Source organism: Balaenoptera musculus, chromosome 9 (genome assembly GCF_009873245.2).
Source record: "Balaenoptera musculus isolate JJ_BM4_2016_0621 chromosome 9, mBalMus1.pri.v3, whole genome shotgun sequence".
In the NCBI taxonomy this organism is placed as follows: domain Eukaryota; kingdom Metazoa; phylum Chordata; class Mammalia; order Artiodactyla; family Balaenopteridae; genus Balaenoptera; species Balaenoptera musculus.
The window spans coordinates 1,130,416-1,155,423 of NC_045793.1; the positions used below are offsets into that span (position 1 = coordinate 1,130,416).

The 25,008-nt window shown below is 53.1% G+C and overlaps 1 protein-coding gene across 1 annotated transcript in view; it reads left to right on the plus strand.

Moving 5' to 3' along the window:
* The window catches only part of PTPRN2 (protein tyrosine phosphatase receptor type N2), a 717,039-nt gene that overhangs the window by 650,144 nt on the left and 41,887 nt on the right, over window positions 1-25,008 (plus strand). Inside the window, exons 15-16 of the mRNA XM_036863887.1 lie at window positions 6,787-6,934; window positions 20,159-20,232. Of these exons, the coding sequence (XP_036719782.1) occupies window positions 6,787-6,934; window positions 20,159-20,232 (222 nt within the window). The remainder of the gene's footprint in view (window positions 1-6,786; window positions 6,935-20,158; window positions 20,233-25,008) is intronic.

Sequence of the window (25,008 nt, forward strand, 5' to 3'; positions counted from 1 at the left end):
TCATATTTCATTAGACAATGGTGAATGTCCCCAGAACTGTGTAGTCACAGAATATAGAAGAGACATTAAGAGATTTTCTAATGAGAATCACCATCCCTTCCATCTGTATATACTTTATAGTTACAAAGTATAGTTGATACATTAACTCAGTCAAGCATCAGAACCACCTTAGAAATATGTACTATGATTCCTGTTTTTATGTAGCAGTAAATTAAGGGTCAGTGAGATTAGATGGTTTGCCCAATAAGTCGTTGTGTGGGGACCAAACCTTTTTGTTTATCACATCGTTAAGAAGTCTTTCAAAATCAAGCCGAATGCCTTCTCCATTTTATTAGAGTTGCCTTCCTATTGGAAAAGCTCCCTTAGGCATTCACAAAGACTCTGTGAGTGATGGGTAAAATTAATCTCCCAAACACACAAAGTGCTCCTGTGATTAACAAAACTCTATTATGCTCCATAACCCAAATGCTCCGTATTCCTAGGAATTGCTTTCTTGACCTGAAGATGCTGACAATTTGATCAGAAAACAGTGCAGAATATATTTGAGTGATATTAACAAATTGTGGACACACGTCTCCACCTTATAATGGCAGTAACACTTTTCTTCCACAGGTTTGGGATTCTGTGTAAAATGATTCCATTAAACGTGGAAGCCAGTGGTTTGTTCAACACACGAGAGCATTTCCTGAAAAGTCAACAGGTGACACATGGTCCTCCTAGCCCAGAAACAGTTGGTCATTTTCCTACCCAAACGGTCTAATTGTGTGGGCTAGAAAAGGGGATGTGAGCTGGGGAGCTGGAAGGATAAAGTCAGAAATGAGAGGCAGATTAAAGAGGAAAAGCTTAGACTGAGTCAGTAGCTCATAAAATAGGTCTTGTGAAAGCTGACGCCATCCTCAAGGAGCAAGAAACTCAGAAGAAATGCAGGTCCATCTTCAGCCTGTTGTAAATGATGTTGTTGCGTGGTCGGGGGTCACGAGGTCAGTGTCAGCCGGTTTGGCTACAAACTTGGAAAACCCATATTCTGAAACCTCGGGATATGGGGATTATCTTTATGCAAGTACATCAAACCTAGGCCCTTGAAAAGTATCCCAATTCAAGAAGGTTTTAGAAACCTTTGCACTCAGGGCTCATCTGGAATTAGCTCGAGTGAAATTCCCCTGACAGACTCCAGGAGCATGGAAACACAACGCTGTGTCCTTCCAGCCAAGAGCCCTTTGGAATCCCCACCCCTGTCACCCAAAATCTAGCTGAGTGTAGTGAGTAACTCTTCAAGATTAAAGACTTCCTTCCTTCCAAACGTTCTTTAAGAACTGGGGTAGCTGTCATAACTCATCTGTATAAGCTCTTCAAATTGAACCAACTGGTGCTGAGCCCCGACTCCACTTGACAGAGGTCTTCTGAATGTACATGGCAGGGGATCCCCTTTACCTGGCTGACGGCCCCCCCCCCCCGCCCCGCTACAGTGCTGGTGATTCGTCGTGCTCTGCTCTGTGTATCCCAGAGCTTCCTCTGTGCAGGGTGATGATGTTGGTGTAAGACGGGTCCCTAACCCCCAGGAGCTCACGACCCATGGGGAAGACAGGGTCCTTACACTAGTGACAGCGCATGGAACGTCCCCAATGAGGGCCACTCGTTGAGGGCACAGGGGTCCACAGAAACGTCTCAGGGAGACAGCACCAGACCTGGACCCTGAGGATGGTTAAGACCAAAAAAGGAGGAGAGTCTGGGAGAAGAGCTTTCCGACCTGTGGCTGCTCCTCCAAATCTGTGAGACCGCCGTGACCTTGGGGCTGTCACTGGAACGTTAGGACACGGAACCACCCATTCGACATGAATTGTGAAGCTGTTCGTTGGCTAACTCGGAAAGGAAGAAGGCAGCAGGAAATATTTAATGAAACATTCCGAAGTCCTTTGGTAATTTTTGGGGCAGTTCTTCCAAGTTTCAGAAGATTCAATGGCAAACTTTTTGGCATGCCAGTCATCAATATACAATTTTTATCTGGAACACAAATTTCTTACAGAATTTTGAAGGCTATGATCAATCATTCAACACGTATTGACTGTGTGCTAAGTGCATGCGACACGGACCCCACCCTGAACAAGTGATCTCGTGAGAGGAGGGAGGGCCTGGTGCCCACAAAGCAGACGGGGATCCACGTCACGGAAATGCAGTTTTTCAACTAGCGTCTGAGGCGGGGGGTGGGTTGTAGGAAAGCACGATCAGAGAAGGCAGTGACGGGCGTGAAGGCGGAGGACGCATCTGTACTGACCTGGACTTCTGGGTAGATTCATGGCAGAACAATCAGCGTGAAGAAAGCGTCCAGAATGATGGTGACGGGGGAGGGTTCAAACAGTGGGACGTGTTCTTATTGGGACGGAGTAGCAGGTTAGTAAAGTGAATTCTGGACAAAGGATAGTGCTATCTGGGCACCGTTGGTGGCTTTTGAAGCAGGTGGTATTGTGACCAGAAATGCCAGCCTGTGAAGGAACCAGAAAGGGGATGTGAGGGAGGATGTAGTGAGGAGGCCACGGCAGCAGGAGGACACCAGCGGTTCTGTGTCTATAAGACCCTCATCTCAGCATCTTTTCAACTTAAATAAGAAAATTCTATAATATCGATGTCGTCCAAAGCTTAAGCAACGGTTGTCAGAACAGAAAAAAAAAAAAAAAAGCAGCTCACACATGTGCCAGGAATGGTGGAGTTTATCACAGGCCTTACGGTTTAGCTCCAGGTGAAGAAGTTATCAGCAGCCTCTGTTTTCATTCTGCTTTCCTTCATTTTCTACATGTGCTATTTATGGAATAAAAAGTTACGGTTTTTTTTTTAAAACTAAGCCCTCCTCCCATTCCTACCACACCACCCCCCCTCTCTCTCTCACGCGCGCGCACACACACACACACACACACACACACACGTTAAATGAAAGTATTTTAAATGTCAGCTTTTAGAACACCTACAGTCTGGGGGAAGAACATGCATAGTGTTTAAATTTCATGTTAACTTACGTAATTATTCCAGGAGGTGATGGTGTCTGGGGAGGATCACTACACCTGTTCTCACATCCTTGAAGAGAAGGGGCCTCATAGTATTGAGTTATGGTGGCAGGTTTTGTATTTGTATAAAACACGTTATTTTACTACCAAGGCCTAGCTTCCTGACAGACAACATGAAACATACTCTCATGTCTCAGAAGAAAAACATCTAATCCACAAACATAAAGAGCAAAAGCTCCTCAGACGTGGATGGGAATTATGTCCATTTAATACAGTGAATGATGTTTTGTAAAAATACTAATAGAAAAACAAAGAACAGGTCAAATTGAAATGACCAGAGCAGGGCAAACACAGACTATTGTAGTAATACATGCTGAGAGGATGAAAAATTTATCTCAGTTTTAATATAATCAAGTGTATCTTTAGATGAGTTACTTCTCAATGAAAAAAAGTAATAACATTCATAACTACTGTTTCCTCCCTGTGTCACTCAAGCTTGCATACTAGAGTCCCAGTTTATACTTCTTGCCATAAATTTAGAAATTCAAGTGAACTTGCAGCATGATTTCACTTTCCAAGGTTAAGATAAATATGAAAATTTAAACAGCTGCAGTTTACAGGAATTAAGATAATATCCGATGCCCCTTTTGCAGACAACATTTGGGACCTGATTAAACCTGCCAAGGTTTATCATTTTAGAATCCATCACATTTTATTGAAAGAAGCTCATTCGTTCATGATGGATTTTGTGAACAGAGTATTTTCCAAAGAAAAGTGAGGATCCCAAATCATTTTGCCAGGAACCGTTTTACATCCATTTGTAAGACTGTACATTAATGAGTCTTGGAGAAAGTATCCACAGAAGCACTGAGACTGTACACTTTACCCAGAACTACCCCCTCCTTCCCCGGGACCCCCGCACACACCATTTTTTGTAAATTTTTCTATTTATTATTTTTTTATTATTTTTTTATTTTTGGCTATGTTGGGTCTTCGTTTCTGTGCGAGGACTTCCTCTAGTTGTGGCAAGCGGGGGCCACTCTTCATCGCGGTGCGCGGGCCTCTCACTATCGCGGCCTCTCTTGTTGCGGAGCACAGACTCCAGACGCGCAAGCTCAGTAATCGTGGCTCACGGGCCCAGTTGCTCCGTGGCATGTGGGATCTTCCCAGACCAGGGCTCGAACCCGTGTCCCCTGCATTGGCAGGCAGATTCTCAACCACTGCGCCACCAGGGAAGCCCCACACACCATATTTTCAGCTAGATAATAAGCTAGTTGGTATTTCCCCAAACTTAAGTGTCATCCTTATTAGGGTAACTTTGGTACAAGAAATATGTATCTGATATTCCATAACGATTGTCCCAAAAGAAAGCAGTCTGTGTTTACATTTTCTAGATTGTGCCCTTAAGTTTGCTTCTTCCCCACCCAAAGAAACCGGTGAGCTGTGTGGGCACCAGGGGCTGACGGTGGCCGGGGACTTAGAACCGCGGCGATGTTTCCGGTCCTGACGAGGGTGAGCTTCTGAGGCTCATGGTCTGTCCCTGAAAAGGGGTTCATGGTCACAGTCTCGGTCTTCTGCATAAAAGGCCATCTGCCGGTTCCCTAAGCGGCTGGAGCAGGGGGCTGAGGGATATGTGACCGTCACCCAGGGCCCCGTCGCTGGCCCTCCGGGAGCCACACCTGCCAGGGGGGCCCTCAGCTGCTGGGCCAGGCGGCCCCGAGGGTGACTTCTCCCCTGGAACATGGCCCACCAGGCCCCCGGCTTCCGAGCTCTGGTTCAGCTCACGCACACTGATACACCAGCCAGACCAACATGGACAGAGTCGGTGTCTGTTGAGTGAATAAAACAAAACAGTTCAGGTCGCTGTAGTCAGCGTTTCCCTGAGAAGTGTGGGGCCCCAGCACGACTGTCTGGTGGAGTTTCCTTCCTTTTCCCGTGCCTCTCTGTCCCCTGGCGTGGGTGCCGATGAGCTGGGGCGGCCAAGGGCAGTGGGGGGGATGATACGAGCCGGGAGGTCAGCTGGAGTGAGTGGACGAGGGGGCTGGCGGGGGGGTCGGGGTGATGTGGAACGGGTGGGTGCAAGCTTTGGCCAGACGTCGGGGTGCCTGACCGCTGGAGACCTGCCCTCGTGTGTGCGTGTGTGTTTCATTTTGCTGTGCGGGCATAGTTGAAAACCCACACGCAAGATATTAGAGGATGAGACCACTATTTCCCCACTATTTCCTTTGGGCACAACAAAGCCAGCTGGGTTGGTCCTTTGAAATGCTTTCCTTAAAATCACGGTCATTTCTGGACTGAACAGATCAATAAGGTGAGTAGGCAGGACTGGCTCGGGAGTCTTTGTGGAGGGAACGTTCTGGAGGCCTTTGTTTCCCCACCCAGTTCTCCTAGTATCGCTGCCAACAGACAAGTGCCTGACAAATTAAGATCAGAGCAGCTGTGGGTCAGATACTTGGTTTGTTGTTTTTGTTTTCTAACACCGCCAGCCACGTGACGCTGCGCACATCAGAGAAGCCCAGTGTCTTAAATGCATCACCCCCGGTGGGTTCAGAAAAGCCAGGCAATTTCAAGAAAAATGACTTCTGTGCCAACAGAAACGGGAGCGGGGGCAGCCCCAGCGAAGGCCCCGTCTGAGCTCCCTGCCCTCGAGTGTGTGGCGAGTGGCAGGACTGTCGTCACCGCTGGCGACACCTGTGCCCCCTCCCTGCACCGGGGCCTGTGCACATAGTCAGCCCTCACGTGGGGACTAAACGGCAGCCCCTCCTGGGGTCCCCCCAGGGTCCCCACCCCTCCTGGCTGCCCCCACCGGGACCCCTGGCGGAGCGCCTGGCCCAGGCTCTGGAGGATCTTGGGAGGGGGTGGTTTCCGTTTCTGTCCAAGAGAAACCGCTGGGACACGATTTTGCTTGGATACATACAATAGTTTTCAAACAGTGTGTTCCCTCCTTTTCACTGAAAATATTTCAAGCAATTATTGCAACATAGTGTCTGTTGGTAACCAGTGGTTCTCTGAGATCGGGAAAAAGAAAGTGAGACTGAGTGCAGAACATGACTTACTGAGATGCTTTCTCAGACTGAAGTTACTAGCAAACACGTTTCTGTTGGCCCTGTCTTCTAACCCAGCTCCAGCTCGCTTCCTCCGTGCAGCACTGTGGTAGCTTCTTCGTGCATCTGAGCACGTTCCTTCTTTGCTGCAGGGAGCAGGGTCCTCCTGTCCGTGTTTCCACGCACAGAGGCAGGGCCTGCAGACCCGGCTCCCAAACCCCCCTCACTCCTTACTTCAGAGCCTGGATGCCCCAGCCAGACATTCAGGGCCCCTCAGGTCTCTGTCCCCGGCCGCACCGGACACACCTGCACGCGCACCTGCCCCTCCCCCGCACCGTGTTACACCTCTCCCCACTAAGTGCGGCGCCATAAGCCTCCCTGACTGCGCCCATCCCGTGACCTTGCTCCTGGCTGGACACACCTCCCACCTCTGGGCTGGCGCATCAGACCTGGTCTGCAGCGTGTGCGTCTGTTTTCACGGTGGCTGGGTGTTCTCACCGCCCCCCTTGGCACCGTGGTAAACGCATCGTGACCACCTTTGGACCAACCACCAAACCACGGGGCAGGCTTTGCCGCGCCCCCTGCGTCTGGTTAGTCCTCGGTCCTGTACCAGCCCCCGGGCCAGCCCTACCCCCCCGCAGCAGGTGAACTGTGGGCTGCACCCCGTGGGCCGCCCGGCGTCCCCGTCACCGCCAGGGGCCCGCGCCCTCCCGGATGGCGCCCCTGACTCTCGCTCTCCGTTCCAGGCCTACATGGAGGACCACCTGAAGAACAAGAACCGCCTGGAGAAGGAGTGGGAGGCTCTGTGTGCCTACCAGGCCGAGCCCAACAGCTCGCTCGTGGCCCAGAGGGAGGAGAACGTGCCCAAGAACCGCTGCCCCGCAGTGCTGACCTGTACGTACCGCCCGGGGCTCTGGCCGGGAGGGCGGCCGGCGGCGCTGGGGATGAGCTGCACCCGCCCCCGGGACTTCCCGCTGCGCTCGCGCGGCTGCAGCGCCCTCCCCTCCTGCCCGTCTGCCCTCTCTGCCAGCAAACGTCCTCTCACTTTATCTTTTTTATTTTATTGAGGCGTAGTTGATTTACAATGTCATGTTAGTTTCAGATGTACAGCAAAGTGGTTCAGTTATACATGGATAGATAGATAAATAGACAGATAGATAGATGATAGATAGATAGATGATAGATGATAGATAGATGATGGATAGATGATAGATAAATAAATAGATATTCTTTTTCAGATTCTTTTCCCTTATAGGTTATTGCAAAATACTGGGTAGGGTTCCCTGTGCTATACAGCAGGTCCTTGTTGGTGATCTATTTTATATATATGGCAGTGTGTACATGTCAATCCCATGCTCCTAATTTACCCCCCCCACCTTCCCCTCTGGTAACCTTAAGTGTGTTTTCTATGTCTGTGGGTCTGTTTCTGTTTTGTAAGTAAGTTCATTTGGGTCATATTTTAGATTCCACATGTAAGTGATATGATATGGCATTTGTCTTTCTCTGTTTGAGTCACTTCACTTAGTATGACGGTGTCTGGGTCCATCCGTTCGTCTCACGTAAAGGGCAGGGAGACCACCACCCTCTGAGCCGGCCCCCGACAGCAGCCTCGGAACACAGAACCGTTTCTTCCTTTTGGCCTCGCGGCCGAGTCCTGGAGCCACGGGTGGGACGTACAGATGCCGCGAGCCCCGGCTGTTGCTCTGGGATCTGAGGCTTGCTTCTGAGCCCTCGGGGTCTCATTCTCGCCCGTACTTGGGCTCACACCGTCGTCCTTGAGCACTTAGGGCCGTGAGGAGTTGACAGGCAGTCACGTGGGCCGGGCAGGCTGTGGGCACAGCGTGAGCAGACACAGGCGCCCCAGCAGCCTTCAACGCGACAGTGTGTCACCGACATCGCCAGGAGTCACTGCCAGGAGATGGGGACACAGGAAGGTACCAGCCCTGCAGTCTCACACTGTGTGAGGTGACAAGTGACCTACAGGTGCGGAGGCCCACGGAGCACTAAAGGGAGGGGCAGGGCCAAGTCTGCGTCTTCCCACCCACCTGCAGCTCCTCTCCTCCTGTCACTTAACTAGAGACACCAGCCCCCTGTGTCCTAGCAGGTTCCAGGCCGGTCTGGGCTGTGGTTACTACACATCCCCCTGCAGGGGGAGGGGACCTGGGGAGTGTCTGTGACCAAAGTGTCTGACGTAAATGCCGACTGTCTTGGTAACAGAAGACGGGAGAGAGGCATGCAGACCTCACACATGACAGGAGGAACTTTGTGGGCTGACGTTTTCGAGGGCTCAGCAAAGCCACACTGGGTCTCCCAGGCAAGACCAGCCCCCTCGCAGGGACGCACGCCCGGGGTCACAAGCCCCGTCCCAGCCCTGTGGAGCCAGTGGGGGACCAGCCTGGCACCACCCAAAGGGGCGGCCGGGCTCCCATCGCGCCGCCCCCCCGGCCTGGGAGACGCAGCAGCAGACGTCCTGTCTCGTAGTAAGTGGCAGCGACTCCACGCCGGCTCACAGGACAGCGAGAGCAAAGATACGCTCCTGTGCCGCTGTAGACCCTAGCCTGGGAATTACACACCTTTGTAAAACCTTAACACGCTGCTTCTGGGTGTAAGTTTTTTCTAACTGTATAGTCAGTGTTCAGACTAGTTCCGTGATGTCTGAGGGCCTTTTCCCTAAAGAGCTCTAAAAACAGGAGCTGTTACGATTTATAAGTTTTCTATTTAGAAGAAAAGCCAGTAACTGACACATATTTATTAAGCACCTACTTGTGCCAAGAGCTGCTGACAGACACTGGGTCATCCAGTCAACCAAGCTTGGCCACTGTCCTCAGAGAGGATCCAGATTAGGGGGTGCAGGGGTGTTCCAACTACACCCTAAATAATGAGGTGTTGGGGGCAGACGGACCGTCAGCCTGGGTCCAGCGTGCTCCCAGGCCAGGCTTCCTCGGGTGGCAGACCCTGTAGGGTAAATACCCAAGTTCAAAGCAGCCCTTCCACAGAGCCAACCACGGCACGGCACATTCCCGTCCACGCGCCCTGCAGCCCGGCCGGCCGCTGGGCTCCGTTGGTGCCGAGTCAGCGATGGGTCCACAGGCCAGGACCTCGGGCACGTAGGGCGTCCTGCCTTCAGCCTTGGGGGTGGTGCTTCAGCCCTGCGGGGACCAGGGCCCTGGAGCCCTTGGACCAGAGCCTCGGGCCTGCCATACGTGGGCTGGAGCCAGGGCTCTGAAGAGGAAGCACCTTCTTGGCTGGACTCTGGCGCTGGGCGTTAGAGAGGCCGCTGATCTTGACCGGCGCGGCCGTCCCAGAGCCTGACCTAGCTTCTCGCCTGTCCGGGGTCCTGCAGGAAGTAGGGGCCAGTACCCTGCGGAGACAAGTGGGCAGATGGAGCCTCCCCAGAGGCACAGGTCCAGTCCCAGCAAGTGCAGCCCCGCCTTTGTCCTCCACACTCCTGCCTCCTTAACCGTTAGAGGAAATCCTGTCATCAGATCTCCACCGGCGTCCCTTCCCAGGCAGGACCCTCCGGCGATGGCATCACTGAAACTCTTGCTGGTCTCGCCAAACTCCACCAGGGAGAACCGCCGCCTCTTCCTGAAACCTGCTTCGTATTTTCTGGCTGTTCACTCCTTATGGCACAGAGACGGTCCGCGGTGGAGCGTAGGGGGTTGACAGGGTGGCCTCCGCACGCCCCGCTCCCTGAAGCCGATGTCGACGCCCCAGCCCGGGACAGCGTCATGCGTCCGACGTGCTCCCCGCAGCACCCACGTGTCACTCAGCTTCACTCAGGGCTCGGGATGGAAACCCCGGGGCCACCTCTCTCTGCATTTGCTCCTTTTGCCGTGTCCTCTCCCGTCACCTCCAGCGAGGCCCCTCATTTCTGGATCTGACGGTACCGGCCCGCTCTGCTCCCCCCTACCCCTGGCTGGACCCCACCTTCCCGCCTCTACTTCCCTCCTTGAACCAGCTCTGCTCCTGCCCCGCTTCTCCTCACGTCCATCCTCCACCCGGGAGAGGGGAGCGATCGCCTGCCTCCCTGGGCAGCGTCCCCCGGGCCACCCACCTGGACCCCACCCAGCCCGGCAGCGTGCAGCCTCCCCTCCTCCCACCCCCTCCATGTCTTTGCTCGTCTGCTGCCCCCGAAGCGTCTCTCCCCCCACCTCCCCCAACACGAGGGCCGTTCCAGCTGAGGCTGGAAGACGTCCCAGTTGGCAGTTTGGTGGGAAATTCAAAAGCGGCCGGGCTAGCGACTTTCCCATCCCTGACAGCCCGGAGATTCTAGCTACACGTGAATTGTCTTTCAAAGGAGAAGGCAACTAGCATTCATGAGATGTTGGCTGGCCCTGTGCTAGGTCTAATTATATAGCTCAGAAGTTTAAAGAATTTAATTTTTAAATTCTATTTTTTTTTGCATTTTTAAAAAGAATTATGCAATATTCCGCTCATCTGTTTTTTAAATTAAAAACAGGAATATGATGCTATTTTGGTGTGCCATCTTAAACAAAAAAATATTTGTGATTCTGAGTTATAATAACAAGAGAGAGACATAGAGACACGGGGATACTTAGAGATGAAACCAGAGAGAATGTAAGGCCGAAGACACAGGTACGTGAAGATGGACAGAAGGATGTGTGACGCCGTTTCTCGCAGTTCAGCCTTTTAGGGCGTTGCTGCTGACCAGCTCGCAGCTCGGCCCCCAGCCTTGCCGGGCAGACGGGCCGGGTGAGGGTCAGAGCGACTCTGGCCCGGCTCTTCCCGGGAGCCACATCACCTGGTGGCACCAGGCTTCGGCCACGTGTGACAGAAAGGTCAGCGGCCAGGCTGAGCACATCGAGCGTGGCCCCCGAGTGCCCCGGGCTGCCCCTCAACCCTCCTGCCTCTCCCCCCCGTCGGACAGATGAGGGTGCTGGAGTTCGAGCCCGGGTGCCCTGTGCTGACGGGACGCCACCCCCCTTCTGCTTTTGTGGACTCACCTGAGACTTTTTTGAGTCGGGAACATGAGCACGGATTTCGAACTTCCACAGAAGGAACGTCTAAAATACATCCAAGGCCCACGGTACTTGACAAAGCATCGCTTCCCTTGAAACACACAGAAAACAATCTATTTCCAAACAAACCTTTGGTTTCCATTTTTTTCCCAACTCCCAGCAGAATCCCCGCAGTGAGTAGCCTGGTTTGGTCACATCTGAGTGACCTGCTTAGCCTCTAGCCATCAGTCATGGGAAATTCTCCTAGATCCGACAAGCAAGCAGGATTTTCTTCCCCTCACATAAAACGGCTGCCTGAGAAAGTTAAGTGTCCAGATAAGTTGCTGGCTTGGCTGTCTTTTTGTCACTCCCTTTTTTCGGCCTCAGAACCAGCTGAGTAACTGCCTCTGGATTTGGGAAGGCTGTAGGTGTGTTGGTGGCGACAAGAAACTATCCCAGCAAATTCTGTGAAGGCTTTTCCTTTGCTACATCACAGCAGAAGCTGGGCCGCCTGAGACTGAAGAGCTTTTAAGGGACATGGGGAGGAGGCAGGGGCCGCGTTTCAGAAGCGCCCGGGCCTTCCCGTGGGGCTGTGAACGTGCGGAGCCTCTGGAGATGGGGCCCTGGGCTGTGGGCCCCCCGCCGGAGCCTCCCAGGGCAGAGGGGCTGCTTGCGGGCTGGGGGCCGCGCCACTGTCTGCACAATTCACCACTCAGGTTCAGCTCCTGCCCTCTCTTCACTCCTCTCCTTGAAGCTGGGCCACTGGATGTGTAAGACACCCAACCTCCTGCCCCCTAGTGTCTGTGCTTCTCACCGTCCCATCCCGATGCTGCTCGCAGAGGCGGGAGCCGGGGCTGGGCCCCTCTTCTGGACCCGCTCTGGTTTCTGCGCACAGAGGCCGATCACAGCCTTCAGAAGGGCTGCGACGGGCTGTGTTTCCTCCTTGACCTGGACGTTTCCAGTTTCCGTTCATCGTGCAATGGGCACATCACAGGGCACAGCCCCGAGCCGTCCATCCTTATACGGAATTGAACTCTGCATTCACCGCCAATAAACGAATCCTTGTTCAAAGTCAAGGGGAGTTTGACTCCTGGTCACCACGGTCACCCTCAGCCTTTTGCCATCCGCACATTTTATAAACATGTTTTACCTGCCTTCGAGTCATAGGCAGAGCCACATTCAACAGTATGAATACAGGGCGCTGCCTACCAAGGCCCCCCTCAGGCTGACTCGGATCCAGGAAGGAACGTTCCAGTGGCTGCTCCATGAGCCCCTCTTTGCCTGCCGCCCTCCCGTGCAGCCCAGGAGATCCCTGCACAGTAGACCGTGCAAAAGGCCAGGTGTGCAATGTCCCGTTTACACCGTCACCCGAGAGCCTGGAGCCAGAGGTGAGCCGGGGCGTCGGGGGTGACGTGGCTTGCCCCCCGCCCTCCTGACCCCAGGGGATTCCTTACTGGCCAGTCCAGGGGCACTTGGCAAAGAAGCAGTGTCGCCGGCTTGGCGTAATTCCCCCACACACACTTTTTATTGCAAAAGTTTTAAAATCCTCGGGTTGAAATGACAATTTGATGATCGCCTATATTCCCACCAGCCAGACTCCGCACAGCTGCCGCTCCGTATTTTGCCTTCTTTGTGTGATCAGTGTGTGTGCTTTACTTCTTTACTGGCTGAACTATTTCAAAGTGGGGTTTAGGCATCGTGACATCTAAATACGTTAGCCTGTGTCTCCTAAAAGTAAAGACCTTCTCCTGCGTAACTATGACCCCATTGTTGTAACTGAGAAAATCAGTCATCCCCTGTTAGCAGCTAATTCCAATCCATCTTCCAATGCGCCCAAATATTCCAGTTCTGTCACCTACAGCAGTTTGTCAACTAGGATGCAATCAAGGTGCATAACTGCCTTTTGGACTTCGCATCTCTCTAGCCTTTGTAACTTTAGAACAACCCCCTTGGTTTTCCGATGTGACTTGACCCTAACAAGCTCCTCTTCTCCTGGCGACCACCCTCCCTGGAAACTTTCACAAGCTCTCCAGTCAGGAGGCTGGCTGGTCCTTGGGACGCTGACGGCCTGGTTCCCAGACCCGCTCTTTCCCCCATTCTGGTCACGCACCCGAGACCCAGAGGCCCAGGGACGCAATGAGGTCGAAACCAGCCATGGCCAGACTGTGCGTCCCCAGGACACGCCGTGGACGTGGCCAGCACCCACTGCGGCTGCATCCAGAGGACTCGCAGAACCTGTTCTGGTCACAGGACCAGAGACCAGAACCTGCCCGTGAACATCGTCCCCCAGCATCCGTCGACCCCCTAACTATCTCCTCTCTGTCCTTGCTGGTTTGAAAAAGTACCCTCTGATAGAGATGGCCACGACGGAACTGTAATTGAATAGATTTTCTGTTTGTTAGCTACCAAAGTGATGTCATCTACACCAGACAGAGGCTTCATTCGGTTTAAACAAAGGTGCACAGACTCTCCTGTTATCCCCTGTGTATTTTGCACCATCCCACTCGGGACGTCAGCCTTTCTGATGATCCTGGTTTACGTGCGCGCTTCCGTCTTTCGTATGTGATCTTTTACATTGCGGGCCACCCTGGTTTCTTTGGATGTCTGTTTCTCGTTTTCTTACTCAGGATATTTACCACTGTGTCATCAGAACTCTGACGTTTAGGGTTTCCCATCTCTTTGGCTCAGCGCCCTTTTGGAGTCTCTGGAACCACATTCCCTCATCTGGTTATGTGTTAAATGCCTAGCATTCTCTTTCTTGGCCACTCAAAACTTTAAGATGGTTTGGCCACTGTTCTCTCAAGGTTACCATCAGCTGAGCAATTCTGTCCTTATTAAAGTTCAGTTTAGACGTGTAGCAGTACTGGCCTGGGTCCCCGTCAGGTGCTGTGGCTGTCAGCTGAAGGTGGCACCTGTGTCCCCGCCCGACCGCCCTTGGTCAGCACAGATGGGGACGGGGTTGCTTTCTGGTGACAACATTGTGCTCAGTAGAACACAGACTTCTGTCACTTTGTTTCAACATGTGTGAGCTGCCCCCGACAGGGGCCCTCCGAGGCCGCGCCCTTCGCCGTCTGTGTCCGGCCGTCCTCAGCTCAGCGGGGGGCGGGGGTGGGAGTGGGGATGCAGGTCCTCTCGCTCAGAGAAGATGCCTGACTGAGGTCCATTGATTGATGGTCTCTGGGTAGAACGGTGCAGATGGCGCGGTTTGGCTTGGTTGGTGTCTGTGCTCTTATTATGCAGAGTTGTTCTTGTGTGTGTGCAACACGAGTGCTGCCAGCAAACATTTGCACACTGTGCTGCACGCCATCCTGCCCTCCAGGCACGAGGACGGTGCCCTGGTGTCACCGCCGTGCCCACCGTGGCCCAGGGCTGGGTCCCGGAGCCTCTTCCCACGCAGTCACCGGGGCTGCTGGGACCTCTCTGCAGAGCTACCCTCCTCCTCCTCTCCCTTCCCCCTCCCCCTCCCCCTCCTCTCCCTTCCCCCTCCCCCTCCTTCCCCTCCCCTCCCCCTCCTTCCCCTCCCCTCCCCCTCCTTCCCCTCCCCCTCCCCCTCCTTCCCCTCCCCTCCCCCTCCTTCCCCTCCCCTCCTTCCCCTCCCCCTCCCCCTCCTTCCCCTCCCTCTCCCAGGTTCATGAGGGGCCACCTCACGCCTACTAGCTAATTTTCTCATAGAAAGCTAACTTTTTTAGCTGGTAGGAACTTTCTGGTCATCTCGGTCAGCCTCCTCATTGAAGACGTGGGGAACTGGAAGACGTTAGACACGTGAAAAGGGCAGACAGGGCGTCGTGAGAAAGCCAGGCCCAGACGGAGCCTCAACTCCGGGGGCGGGAGCGTCCAGGCCACAGAGCTGTGTCCTCACCACCTGGAGGCCGGGGTCCAGGACAAGGGGGATATGACAAGGCTGGCCCCTCAGGGCTTCGAGGGGGTGTCTGTCCCGGGCCCTCTCCTCGGCCTTCGTGTCTACACGTCATCCTTCCTCTGCTTGTGTCTGATTCCAAACTCCCCCTTTTATAAGGACGCCAGGCACGGGCTGAGGCCCACCCATATGACCGTGTTGTCACCCCATCCCCTCTGTACAGACCCATCTCCAAATAAGGCCACAGCCCGAGGTCCTGGGGGCTAGTGCACCCACACATCTTTTCTTGGGGGGGACACAATTCAACCTTCGACACCAGGCGCCCCTGGACGGCTCAGTGGTTGGCAGGGCGGTGCCAGGCCACTACCTGAAACCTTTGGAGCCGGTTCCTGCTCGGCACAGAGGCCGAGCCCAGAGGGACCTTTTCCTTGCAGACGCTGAGCAGCAAGGTTAGAACAGGGGCTCCTGCTGTGCTGCAGCCCCTGTCACCCACCTATATGGTCACGCACCTGCCGAGCTGGGTGGCGATCCTATTTGGGATTGCTTTCTGAGAGATCCGCAGAGAAGCTGGTGAAACTAAGAAATGAGACACGAGATGAGGTCTTCAGACCACGTTTCAGGCCACGCGTGTGCCTCCGGGACCTGCTTCGGGCGTGTTTGGAGCCGGGAAGCCAGCCGTGAGCCTCTGGCTGTGGGCCGTCACCGCGGGGCAGCTTCCGGGGTGGGGACGGAACCAGCCTGCCTTCTTGCGGCCGTGGGTGCCGGCAGCTGTGCTGAGCCTGGGCCCCAGACGCCCCGCCCTGCCCGCCACTGAGCCAAGGAGACGCAGAGCGGGAGTGTCTGCTTTCCTCCTCAAACGTTTGATGGTCCTGTGGTTTGAGGTGTGGGCTTCTTCACGAGAGCAGAGCCCTTGCTCACGGGCTTCCTGAGGAAGGGGCACTGGTGGGAAGACGTGTGAGCCGACCTCCAAGGAGGACTCACCGCCTCAGAGCAAGAGTGCTTCGCGCTCACGCCGTCATCCTCCGGTTCCCGGGGCTGTGGAGAAACGTGTCGTACACTGAGCTTCTCAGAGTCCCGAAACAGACATAATACAAACATTTATGGCTCTGCCTCAGCTGTGACAAGGCCAAGTCAATGAAGACGTTTCCAGGCGTGACTGGCTGGGAACGGGAGACTGGCGTTAACAGCTGGTGGAGAAGTTCAGGTGATGTTTGCAGTTTGCTAACCCGTCAGGGGACCCAGGAAATTCAGGAAGGAAGTGGTGCCGCTGGTGCCATTTGTGAGCACAGCCCGGTGTGTGGGGTCTCCATGAAAGACTCAGAGCCCCCCAGGCAGAGTGCTGGCCCGTCACAGACGCACCGCATGTTTGCACCAGCCATACCCTCCAAGTAGAGAAAATGCCATCAGCCGGTGTAATGGTTTCATCTCAATCTTAACAGAAAATTGAGACAGCTGCAGGGCCCCAGGGGAATATTGACAGACCACTCGGATGAAGAAATCCCCATGGCAAGTGCCAGTGTCAACTCACGGCTTCTACAGATGCCTAACTCGTGTTACCGCCAGCAGTATCAATGACTTCGTCTATTAGGGAAGTGAAGACTGTTGACTCGTATACGTATCAGTACACTCAGACAGTGTGAGGGACACGATCAGGGAGCCTAAGGAAACGCTCTCCTTAAAGATCCATGTTAGGAGATGATGTCACAGGCGGGGGAGGCCTCCACACACTCTCCTTGGGTGGGTTCTGGTGGAACGTGGGCACGGGCTACGCATGGCATGGGCTAGAAGGAAGCCTGAATGGTTAAGCCGTAGTGTCCTCCAAAATCTCCCTCTCTCCAAGGCTCCTTTGCCTTAGTCATAATCAAGAAGCAATTCTAGACCTTACTCCTTCTGTTGGCATTTATGAAAATCATCCTGTATTTACTGACAACTCATCCTATACCACACAATGAGTTTTGCCAGTTCAGCTGACTTTTTGTCAGGTGTGTGTCCATCTGTAATCTTGAACTTGTTCCTAAATCCCTTGCTCTTACGTGAGCACTTTAAGAAGCCATTTATCACAACAAGCCTGTGAGTTAGATATCGTTATCCTACGTTTTGGATGACAAATCTGACACTTTAAGATATTGAATCATTTACCCAAATATCACCAGGCTAGCAGGTGGCCAGGCTGGGTCAAGCCTGGACCCTTAGCTCTGTGGTCTTTGCCAAGTCGATTACTTGATGTTTTAGAGCCTTAGTTTCTTCAACCTAAATGGGAAAATGGACTCTATTCTGTCTATAGCACAGTGTTCCAGGAAGAAGGAGGATAATACATGTGAAACATTAGGACAGGTAGAATGCTACAGAAATTCGAAGCACTGTTCTTAAACACGGGAACAGTACACAATAAATTCTTCACGGGTTCAGAAAAGGAACAGGCACAGAGGGTTAATTCAGCAAGTTTCTTCTTAATAGGTGTTTTTCTCCTTCCCTCCTTGATAAAATTTACTACTGTGGATCTTATGAGAGGAAAATAACTCAGTTATAGAGCCAGGTAGAGCGGGAAGACACTACCTGAATTTCCTTGTTTCCTGGCTTCTGAGTGAAGTCTCAGAACAAGATCTTGAAGGACACACCCAGCTCTTAATTAAAATGTAAGCGCTGCAGCTGTAAAAATTCTTGCTCTGTGGTGTGTGTTTATAACGGGGAAGACAAAGGAACAGTATTCAGCCGATCCACAGAGGAGAGAGAGGGGGTTATTTGCTCAGGAGCGCGGCCCTGGCTTCACCTCCACGCCGCTTGTTGACCTTGAGTGAATCAGTAATCCTGCCAGGAAGCCTTGTCTGCCCTGTACGTCACAAAGAATCCAAGCAGCCACCCTCAGAACAGGAACAGTGAACCACGAAATAGTTGAGACTTGCCCAGCCGAGTGAAGTGTCCACTGGACCGTCCCTGCTACATCAGCCTACCCTCCGCTGGCCTCTGGCCCTTCTGGGATGGCCCCCGGTGTTTCAGAGGGAGGTTCAAGATGGTCCCACACTAAAAAAAAAAAAAAAAAAATTCACTGTTAATTTTTAAATCAACACATTGCTGCAATATCAAATGTGTGATGGGAAGGTAGAACTCTGAGCTTTGGAAGCCCTTGTCCCAGGCTCAGTGGCATCTTGGAAAGCGTGCCCTGCGGGGATGAAGGTGGCTGGACCGGTACCCGCAGGGATGCAGGATGCTGTGAGCTGTCTTCACAGCAAGCTTAGGCTCCGTCCCTGCTCAAAACAGTTTTTCCCATTAACCATCGTGGGTCAAGCTCACCGAGACTCCCAAACTGAGGACACGTTTTCTTGATTTTCCGACTAGAAAATCCAGCTGGCACTTGTTTACTGAACCTGGTTGCTTGCAGGGCCCCGTGGAGATGAGAGGGACCCGGCAGCCCCCCAATCCTGGGCCTGTTCAGTACGACCAGGGGGCCACTCTGCTCTGGGTGTGATCGGCGCCCTCTGAAGCTCCGGGCCCTGCTCCCTGGTCCCCTCCGTCGCGATGGCCAGCAGCCCTGCCCTGGGTAACGGGTTCTCAGACACTGGGAGCAGCCCAATTGCTGCTATTAGCAATGCCTGAAGTGGGCTTGTGGAGAATATTTGCAGTGAGGGGGGCTCCTGGGAGACCCTCAGGAACCCCTTGGAATCAGCTAGAAGCCCTGCTCTGTGTATCCAGGCTTGTGTGTGGGCAGAAGGCACGGTCCCCATTCAGAGAAGGGCCCGGCTTCCGAGCGGCTCTCCCCGTCTCTGGCTTTGATGTGTCTGGACACACCCCCCACACACACACGCTGAGAAACTGGGCCTCTTGAACTTCATTTTGGGGTTGATTGTTTGTAGCGCTTTGGAATGTCAGAGTTGACCGACTTTTCTCGTGGGTTTTATTTCAACTTCCTGCCACAGCCAATTTTCAGTCTCAAGAATAAATCTGTGCAGGACCCCGAAGCCATTGAGTCCAGGGGACTTTTGAACCGTTGGTCACACCTTAGCGGGGGGCTTTGGCAGCTGCCATTGTAAACACCTTCAGAACATTCCACAGCGTCTGGTCCGTGTCACCTGTGCTCAGGTAAACACGTCAGGCGTGAACCCCTTCCCCGTCTCTAGATGTTTCTTACCTGTCTTGTCTCTACCGGGAAAAAGCCAACGTTAATACCTCAATAAGACAGATAGGATGGCGTCCAGTCTCCAGTGGACGATACCTTCCAAGTTCAATCAGTTTAGGCCTCGCCAAGTTTCCCAAGCCCCAGAACTGTTTAAAACAAAAAATAAGTAAATAAGTAAAATCTCCCAGAGAAAGGAAAGAAGCAAAAACCACAGCAAAGCCCCCGTGCTCTCCTGACCCCACTGCCGAGCTGCTCCCAGGGTTTGGGAGCAGGAGGTGGGGAGACGCGGCTGAAATGCCGGGAATCTGGACTTGGGGTAACACACGTACCACCGTGGAAGCCCTGAGCTCCAGGGCTGCAGCCGGGCTGCCTGTTTTCTCAGCAGAAGCAGGCGGTATGGGGGCCGCCGGAAGGCCTTCACTGCCGCACAAGATGATGGAGCTCGGCGCTTCCCGTTTTCAAGTTTGCACCTTGCGGAGGAAGGGGAGGAAGGTGGGAGAAACGGGGACTCTCGGGGGTGCCCTCCTGGCCGTGAAGGTTCCTGAAAACAGGCAGAGAGCTGTCACTGACCGCAGAAGGGTGGTTACTCCAGAACCAGAGTTAGGGATGATTCACATAGCAAACACATGAAGCTGTGACCGATCACATGTCCTTAATGCCCACTGAAGCATCTGGTTTCAACGCTCGTCAAATTATTTTGCCCGTTTTAGGCACGTTTCTGTGTCGGTGAGTCTCCACATGAACACTACTCCCCGCGCCCTCTTCCGCTGCATTTTCTTTTGCTCTTTTCTCCTTGTAAAGCTACATTCTCGTAATCTCGAGTATTTCACCTTCTCTAGACGACAAAATTGTATATATTGAATGATGGTCTGATAGCTTAATATCCATGTTGATGTTTATTTTCTCTGTGTTACCAAATACGTGTTATTTAAAGGCAAACACTACGTGAGCTACTGCCAAGGAGCACCCAGCCTTGGCATTGGAACTTGACACGAGAAAAACACGAGGTTCCCTGCACACCCTGACGCTCCACTTCGTGGGCTGAAGGACCCTCGGTGGGGGAGGGAGGGAGGGAGGGAGGAGGTGCGTTGACGGCCTTCAGCAGGACCTGGGGGCAGGGGGCAGTGGTGGCCCTGGATGCTGGATGACGCCCTGCACGGGTTAACGCTCTGCTTTGGGGCTTGCAGACGACCACTCCCGGATCCGGCTGAAATCAGAGAACAGCCACAGAAGCTCTGACTACATCAACGCCAGCCCCATCGTGAGTACCGCCCGCCACCCACCAAGGCTCCCGGGGGCGCGGGGCGGGAGCGGGCCGGCCGGGCACTGGCTCGAGAGCTGATGGTCAGTCGTCTCCACCGGGTAACCAGCCTCCTCCACCAGCTAACTAGCCTCTGCCAGGTGACTACCCTCCACCAGGGACCAGGGCTGGTGCTCTGCCCCCCTGCCCACTCCTGATGGCTTGGTCCCCAGGCGGGGCTGAGTCCCGGGCAAAGGGAACGTGGTGCCGGGGTGCTGAGCCTGGTCCCCCCAGGGGCCCAGCAACAGCGCCCTGACGAGTTACTGCTGGAACCCGTGACTTTGGGGAAATTCGTAGCTGGTTGTGTAAAGGGTTCCTAGGCCCACTTGTTCCCTGTTCGGGGGAAACAGGAAAAACCAGACCCAAACCTGGCACGTGTTGAAGTGATGGATGACGTGGAAGCAGGTCGGACACTGCTGGTTGGTCTCCTCCGGTCTTTCCAGCGGGCGGGGTCTTCCCTTCGAGGGAGGGGGTGCGGCGGCGCCTCTCTGGGCAGCAGGTGTGATGGAGGACGGGGGAGCGTCTCTGTCCTGAGACCCTCTGGCCGGCAGGTGTTCCCAGCCTCCAGAGAGCTCCCCACGGCCACAGCGGCCGTTCCCTAGCGGCTTCCTGCCCTGCACCGGGGGAGGGGCCGCGGGGGAGAGTCGGGAGCTGCCCGAGGGGAAAGAAGAGGGGCTGGAAGGTGGGGTGAGTGTAGGTCAGTAGCTGCTGGGAGGAACCTGCCAGGGGTTCTCAGGGCGCGTGGTGGGCGCACCTGGGCCCGCAGCAGAGCGACAGGAGCAGGTGGGGCTGTGTCCCCCTTAAGCCGTGGTTCTTGACGCTGGTCTTCGGGGAGCGTCAGGACATCTCACTAAGTTCTCACATTGGCTTCAGTCAAATACGGGCGTGTAGGACGCAGCACGTCCTGGGGGCTCCGGCGCTGTGAGGTTATGGGGGAGGGGGGAGGTGGCCAGGCGGGCCTGGGTCATCTCTGGATCCGTGAGAGCGCCCTGGGCGAACAACAGCCCCTGCTGTCCTCAGTGGTGACCTTGGACGAGACAGTTCGCCATCTGATCGCAAGCAGAACCGCTGAGAGTAAACCGCTGCCATCGTGGTGGTTCCATCTATTTCAGTGCATCTGCTGTATAAACCTTATTATTATGACTCCAGGGTGCCGTGGGTCAGCCCCATTTCCTGACACCTCACAACCACACAGCGAGGGCACAGTGTAACACACTTGCGGTGCGAAAGGGATTCAGAGGGAAGCATCTTGTCTGCACCCGTCCGAGCTCAGGCCTTTGTTTCTGGGGTTATTTTTAAGGAGTCACTCCTTTCCCTCCAGCAGAGTAGACCTCAAACGTTGGCTCCGTCTGTGTTCAGAGGCCTAACTGGAGCCGTTCAATCAGTCTTTCTCAATAAACACACTTGTTGAGTTTGGTATTTTTCCATCAATTCTAAATTCAAAAAACCAAGCCAAAGCCCCACTGATTTACGCATCTCTCGTCCAGTGAGGGTGGGCTTTGTAGCTGCCTGGACTTGCTCCCTACACAAGGGTCATGGTGATGGTCTGTAGAAGGGAAAGAGCTGCCTTATTCCCGCTGGGCTCCTTCCCTGGGATGAACCACGTGACAGGACGAGAATGAGCAATAAAGCAATTCTTTTCACGTCTCAGAGACGGGAGTTCAGTGTTGGGGGGTGCCCGACTCTCCCCCATTTTATGGGTTCCGGCTTCCAGACGTCGGAGCTATTTCAGGCTAAAGTTAGGACTCAGTGAGGACAGGGTGCTGGTGAGAAGCTGCATCTCTCCCAGAGGCCGCCCACCAGCAGCCCCGTACTCCTGTGCCTTCCCCGTCTCTCTCTTGCTGGTGGAAATTCAGAACAGCCTCTCAGGCTTGACGGGGCAGGGACTTGGGTCAGAAGGTGAGGCCAGGAGAGGCAAGTGATTTTTTGGTGTCTTTTATGTTTTCCTTTTATTTCATGCCACAGTTCTTTTTTGTGCAAATTTGGGTTGGAAGCATGAACTAGAAGAAATCCTCAGTACCTCCTCCTGAAATGACTGAAGGTCTGATGATAATGAGCTTCCTAGCAGAATCGAGTGAGAAGCTTACAGTGAGAGCCCAAGAAGCCCGTGACCGTGCAGGATAAAACTACAATAACGACATCTGTCATGTTTGTACTTAGTCCTCATTAAATTTCAGGAAGCCATCCAGTAGTAAATAATGTGCAATCTCTGCTCTGAAATCAGAGGTCATGAAAGTAAATGGGAATTCTCCCTCCCCGCATGGGGTGTCTGCGGGAAAGCTCCATCGGCCGCGCTGGAGCTTGGTCACTGTCGGGCGTGGACCAAGCGGTGGCGGGCCTGAACACAGCAGCACATGGGTCCCCTTACCAGGGACGAGTCTGAACGTCCCAACAACACTTGAAAGTAAACTTACTCTTCATTTCTCTGTTTATTCAGGGGGGAAATGGTTTCATTTTTGAACTCAGAATGCGTTTAACAAATTTAAGTAGATACAGACTGACTCTTCAGAAAAGGATGACTGCTCAGATGCCCTGAACATCCTAAGAAATTGGCCAACTATGGGGGCCAATTCCTTGGTTTTCGGATTTACAAGCCAACATCTATATGTGTATAATTATGGTTTATAGCCAATACTTTTCTTAAATAAATCTCAACTCATAAGCATATGAAAAAAAAAAGCCAGACTCTCTCCCACTGATTTTACTAATGCTACAATTTCCCAGCAAACTCTCACATTAAGACTTGGTGTCTGGAAAAGTGACTTGAAAACTCAGGCTTGATGTTCTCTTGTTCTTAAGAAAACATCTGTGAAATTTGCTTTACATGTTACGAAAAGCAGGTGTAAGGTGGGCAGATAGGAATACAGGAAGGTGACCTGCCTGTTCACCTTGTGTGAGATTGCAGGGTAGGAGACGTGACCCCCATGGCCCCCCTACCAGAGGCTGGCCCAGACCTTCCCTGAGACTTTGGGCCACCAGGTGGTCCGGGGGCAGTACCGGCCCTGCCCTCACCTGCGCACCAGCCGGCACCACCCCTGCCAGTCACCCTTCAAGGCTTCAGAGCACAGGCGCCCTGGTCTTAATATGCTGAAGGCTTAGTTTTTAGGATGAGTTTTATTTGGAACCTTGGGAAAATAGTACTACATTTTTTAATGCAGTTTAGAACTAGTTACTCATGGTCATTTATAACTGTCATTCTACAGCTTGAACCAAATCGCTAGGTTTTTTTTTTTTAACTGTGCATTTAGAAATTCATAGGGATATACCTTGCAGGCACCCTAGTTCATGTGGTATCTTCATAAGACTCAGTCAGCCACATGAACAGTAGATTGAACACAAACTTTGGGGGTCTACTTTTTCTGAAAAAAATCCCAGAATCCCAGAGCTAAAGGGCCTGTAGAGACCATGTCCCGCCTCCCCGCCCCCGCTTCACCCATTTTACAGACACTGAGAGTGAGGCCAGAGACCCTGACTTCATTCACATTGCTGGAGCTTGTGTTTGTAATCACAGCAGTCCTACAGATAAAAAGTACACTACAAAGAAATGGGAAACAACAAGGAAGAACGGGGGAAGATTCAGCTCAGATGCCAGCAGAAGCCAATGCTCATCCCCACCAGGAGCTGGAGGTGGAGGCGTCGTCCCCCACCAGGCTGGGTTGGCAGCCAGAGCTCCTGATGGAGAAGTTGTGTCCGTAGAAACTGACGCAATTTCCTCCAGTTATGCTTATCCCACCTTGGAGATCTTAAGTGTAGTAAGACTTCGGTGCACTTAGTGAAATTTTTGCTTTCATTCAGTCAGAGATGCCCAGAACTGGGCTGAGACTCCCGTGGCCTTATCTTTGCTACACGCACAGAGTGCTTCTGCCCAGACTTATTTTCTGTCCAACAGGATGTGCACGGGATGAGGCGATGGTGGTGGTCGTCTCAGTTACTGTTCAACTGGTGGCACATGTCACCGCTCTGTGATCACTTACTGCCTTCCAGGTGGCAGCCATGTGACGCAGCCAAGGGGGAGGGGAGTGATGGGCCATTGAGCACCCCCTGCCTCCTTACCCCTAGCCCCATGTCCTCCGTTCCCGGTCTCAGTTTGAGCAGTGGATGGGGAAGATGGGAACACCATGATATCAAGACCTCCCATGACAGGGGGCCTTATTTACCCTCCCGAAACCCTGTTCCGATTTTTACTTTCAATCGCATATTTCTCATTGTGGAAGCCGCTAAATGTGCTAGGTTGAACGTACTATCAATTTTCCAATGTGTTGCTCTCTGAATTGCTTTGGGCAAAAAAGCACACTTGAAAAGGAGGTGGGGTTTTACTTTTCATGCAGAACTATTTGCAGGGAAGAGATAGGGGTCTCCGTAAATAGCTGTCACCCCCAACAAATGCATGTTTTGAACATAAAACTCCTTATTTCTGGCAAGCATTTTCCTACTGAAACATTTTAATTGGGGCTTTCAGCTACAGAGTAACGTAATTTTACCTGTATTGTGTGTGTTGTGCATTTCCGGTTTCAATTACGAATCTCACTAAATTAGATGCACAAAAAGCGTTTTTTTCCTGCCCCTCCACCCTCCAGCTAGCGTCAGATGTTGTTCTGTTACAATAACTTACACCTGTTCTTTTGTGCTCTTTCCCTCTTTCGTGGTGCACATAATTAGAAGGTGTGCTGGGGGCATCCTTTCACGCTGACAACCATCGGCCCCGAAAGTGTTGAGGGGCGGGCGATGCGGGAGGAT